At 55.9% G+C, this 3,885-nt stretch overlaps 1 protein-coding gene across 1 annotated transcript; it reads right to left on the reverse strand.

The window, feature by feature from the left end:
• Window positions 1-775: 775 nt before the first annotated feature.
• Window positions 776-3,519, reverse strand: RD3 (RD3 regulator of GUCY2D). Its single transcript, XM_061185563.1, has 2 exons — window positions 3,224-3,519; window positions 776-1,067 (listed from the first exon to the last, which is right to left on the reverse strand). Exons 1-2 carry the CDS (start codon window positions 3,517-3,519, stop codon window positions 776-778), a joined length of 588 nt encoding a protein of 195 aa, XP_061041546.1.
• Window positions 3,520-3,885: the final 366 nt, after the last annotated feature.

Here is a 3,885-nt window from a genome sequence, read left to right on the forward strand (position 1 = left end):
ACTGCAGACCTCCACACCAGTGCCAAGGAGAGAGACAGGTCAGACCACAGGCAGGAGGAGATTAGCCACTGGACCTGTCCCATCAGAGCCCAGAACTCAAGGACTCAGGTGCAGAGACTTACATGGATGGGAACAGTCTCGCCACCCATGGGGATCGGGCTGCAGTGAATGGTGGCAGAAGCCTGACCCTCTCTGAGCCTCAGTTTCCTCATTCACTAGTTGAGGATAGTGGACCTGTGATCCCTTTCAGCTCTGCCCATCCACCAGGCTGTGACCCACATGCGACGGTGAGACAGACCAGTCACCAGCAGAGAATGGACACCAGCCAACAGGTCCCTCATCATTACCCAGGGAGAGGGGGTGAATGGGACATCCCTAAGTTGGGGTAAGAACTCATGACTTGGCAAAAGGCAGGACAACTCTTCCCATCCCAGACAGAAGCCGACGCTGGGGAGCGGGTGGTGGTCTGTCTGCCCAGACCCTGCATCTCTGCGGGGCGGGGAAGGGTCCGCTCCAGCCAACTGGTGCAGGGGAGCAGGAGATTGTTGCTGCGGCTCCAAGCCCTGACTCTAGGCCTCGTGGTCCGTGGGAGAGGGCGGGCGGGGAGGGGTTGCTCCATCTTGAGGGAGTGTCCCGGGATGGGGCGGTCTCTCTGGCCCCGCGTCAGGGGCAGGGCGATGGGGAGGTTGCAGGACCCGGGATGACCCCGGCTTATCATGCCCCACCGCCCCCCGCCCCCCAGAGGTGGCTCTGCTCCCGGGCAGGAGAGGCGGGGTCAGTCCTCTTTTTGTGCCCGGAACTCGGGCATGCTCCAGGTCCGGGGCGGCGGCGGCGCGTCCCGCTCCACGTCCTGGGAGATGGTGCGGATGTCGCTGGCGAAGGGGGTGATGCGCGCGCGGCTCCTGAAGGTGGCCAGGCTGCCGCGAGGCCGCAGGCTCCACTGCCGGGTCAGCTTGTGCGCCTCCTCCTCCTGCTTCATCCTCTCCAGGACTTCCTGCAGCACCGAGCGGAAGAGCCGGGACACCTCCTGCACCTCGGGCTCCTGCTCTGCCATCAGCTGCCGGAACCTGGGTGCGGAGGCGGGGAGAAGAAGAGGGGCGGCGCGGTGGGGCTATCGCCCGGGCGTGGCACGTGGCCGGTGTCTAACCCCACGGGCGTCCCTGGACACCCCCGTGGACAATTCCTGTTTCCTCCACTTCCCCACTTCTTGTGAAGTGAATCAGAAACCACCCCACCCACCTCCCTCGTGCTCCAGCCCATCCTGAGTTCCAGCTCTTCCACTTCTGGCCTCCATGAGTACTCCTTGAGACTCAGCTTCCTCGTCTGTAAACTGGGGTCATTATAGCTACCTTTTTGTGAGGTTTAATGCGCTAACATCTGTAAAGATCCTGGCACTCACCTCGGGTTATCGATGCAGTAGTAGCGACGGACGCCCACTGCTCTCTGGGACTTTTCTGGCTAACACTCTCCCACCCTTCTGCCCTCACTGGCCAGCATGATCTCTCTGAAATGTATGTCCGATTATGTCACTGCCCTGTGATATTCCTTCTATAGCTTCCCGCCACCTCCTGGGTGAGCGTGAGCTGTTTGGCCATGCACACCAGGCTCCCTGCTACTTCCCTTGTCTGTGTTGCAGCCAGGAGTGTGGCCCCAGGTTCTCCTGGATGCCAAGCTGTTTCCTTTGCCAAAAATGTCTCTGGCTTGGAGCTCCAGAATGAAGGATAGCTAGCAAGTCCGTGTGATACCTAATTTCCTCCACCATATTAAGAGTCAGGACTTCTCAAACCCTTCAGCAGTGAGACAGGAAATGTGATGGGACAATCATCATATGAGCATCCCCAGCCCCCCTCATGTATGAGGTTTGGTTGGTTTGCCAGCTTAGATTCTCTCATCAGCACCACTCCCATGACCATTGCCACCTCTGTCCCCAGGGTGCTTCTGGAACTAGATACATTTGGGGGGCTTCCATGGTGCAGAATAAGAAAAATGGGGTAGGGTAAGATTCCCAGCCTGGAGGAAGAAGTGGGGGGTGGTATAAGACTACAAAACCCAAAGGAGTATGAATAGGACTGAAGAAGGAGGAGTTTTTAAGGGGAATTTTGAAGAAAAAAGGTGTACAATAGATGCATCTGTTGGTTAAAGAGATGGGTGAGGGAAGATTTGGGGATACTAAGGGGGACTTTAAGATGTTTTACTGTGGATCTGTATTCCTTTACTAGTGTTCGAGAAATGCAGATAAAGAACTTTAGTTTTGAAATTACTTTTGGCTCTTGGACTCTGCTTCCTTGATTTCAACACGCATCCACCTGAGACTGGACCGTGTAGGTCACAGCTTTACTAAGGTGACACTGATATTCAGGAACATGATTGTACTCAAGCTCTAAATGTCCAGTGCCCCATGGCTCTGAAACCTTCACACCCAAGCACGTGCACACACACGCACACACACACACATCCCTTAGACAAGCTAGTATGAAATAGGATAATTGAGAAACCAGTTTTGGAGAGCTTATATGGGGAAACCTCTCTCAGAAGGTAATATGGAAGATGAACTGGTGAAAGAGAGGGAGCCAGCCACATTACAACCCAGGATGATAACAGTCCAGGGAGGGAGAACAGAAAGCTAGAAGGCCTGGGGTTCTCTCCTATCAAAAGTCACATGTTGTTTTTGTTTGGGAAACTTATATTGGTTTGGTTATTTTTTGCACTGCTGGAAGCAGGAGGGGAGGCGGGCTGGGCGCAGGCTGGGATGTGGGTGGTTTGGCAGGAGATGGGACGCCCTCTGGCGGGGCTTCGGACCTGGGGCCTGAGATTAGCTGTGAACACTTAGGGGCCCGATGCATGCAGGTCAGGGATCCGGGGGTTCTGCAGCTAGTGGTGACCCCAAACAGAACACAGACTGTACATTTACCAGTAGGTTTGTTTTTTAGACCACGGTTTCTACTGCAAATAAACCTGAGTTCTTTTCTGCAAAAAAAACCAAAAACAAAAACCTCACGTGCCTGCGGGAGATGCCTCCCACCTCCCTCTGAGCCCCGAGCCCTGGCCTGGCCTTCCATGGCCTCTTTCAGATTCTTCCCCCTGCCTTGCTCCTTTTAACAGATACCTGGCCCATCCAGGCCCCAGGCTCCAGTCCTGGTAGCCTCAGGCCCCTGTCACCGCTGCCACCCTCCCTGGAGCCTGCAGCCCAACCGCTGGTCCCTGTCCCAGTGCCAGGCGTTACCTGAGGATGGCGGGCCCACAGTAGGATGGGTGGATCTTGGCGCAGACGTCCTCTAGTTGCAGCCTCTCCCCGGGGCTGAGGTCGTAGGTGGGCCGGGGCGCGCTGGCCAGCCAGCTGTAGTCTACTCCGGTGCAGACCTTCCGGACGGCGTTGCTGCGCTCACACTGCTGCCTCTCAGCCTCTCGCATCTGCCCCTCCAGCTCCACCATGAGCGTCTCCAGCACCATCTCAGCCGGGCTCCGAGACGACAGCCGTGGCGGGGCCTCGTTCCACCGGAGCCATGGGATGAGGGACATGGCCCCCCCAGGCCCTGCCGAGACAGGGCAGGAGTGTGTCTTCCTTGGGCCCCTCTGTCACTTAGGGTGGGGAGAACAAGGGGGAGGGAGGAGAGCTGAGACCCGAGTGAGAAGACTGCTCCCGCCTCACAGCTGGGGGGCCTCAAGTAAGTCATTTAACCTCTCTGAGCAGTCATTTCTAATTCTGTGAGACAAGGTACTCTTGCTGTGAGAAGCAGTTGTGAATAAACTTGGGAAGTTCCAAGCACCACATAAAAGTAAGATAATTTCATGGTTATAAAAATCCATAAAGCATCCAGATGATTGAGACTCCTGAATCCTTGCTAACTCCAAACAAAGACGGAAACAAACTGTTGAAAACGAGAC

This window comes from Eubalaena glacialis, chromosome 3 (assembly GCF_028564815.1).
Source record: "Eubalaena glacialis isolate mEubGla1 chromosome 3, mEubGla1.1.hap2.+ XY, whole genome shotgun sequence".
NCBI lineage: Eukaryota > Metazoa > Chordata > Mammalia > Artiodactyla > Balaenidae > Eubalaena > Eubalaena glacialis.

Bases quoted from the DNA above. Each gene is read 5' to 3' on its own strand.
- RD3 (XM_061185563.1), bottom strand. From the start codon at position 3,519: ATGTCCCTCATCCCATGGCTCCGGTGGAACGAGGCCCCGCCACGGCTG. The intron at 1,068-3,223 runs GTAACGCCTGGC...CTCCGCACCCAG, and splicing joins TGTGGGCCCGCCATCCTCAG to GTTCCGGCAGCTGATGGCAG.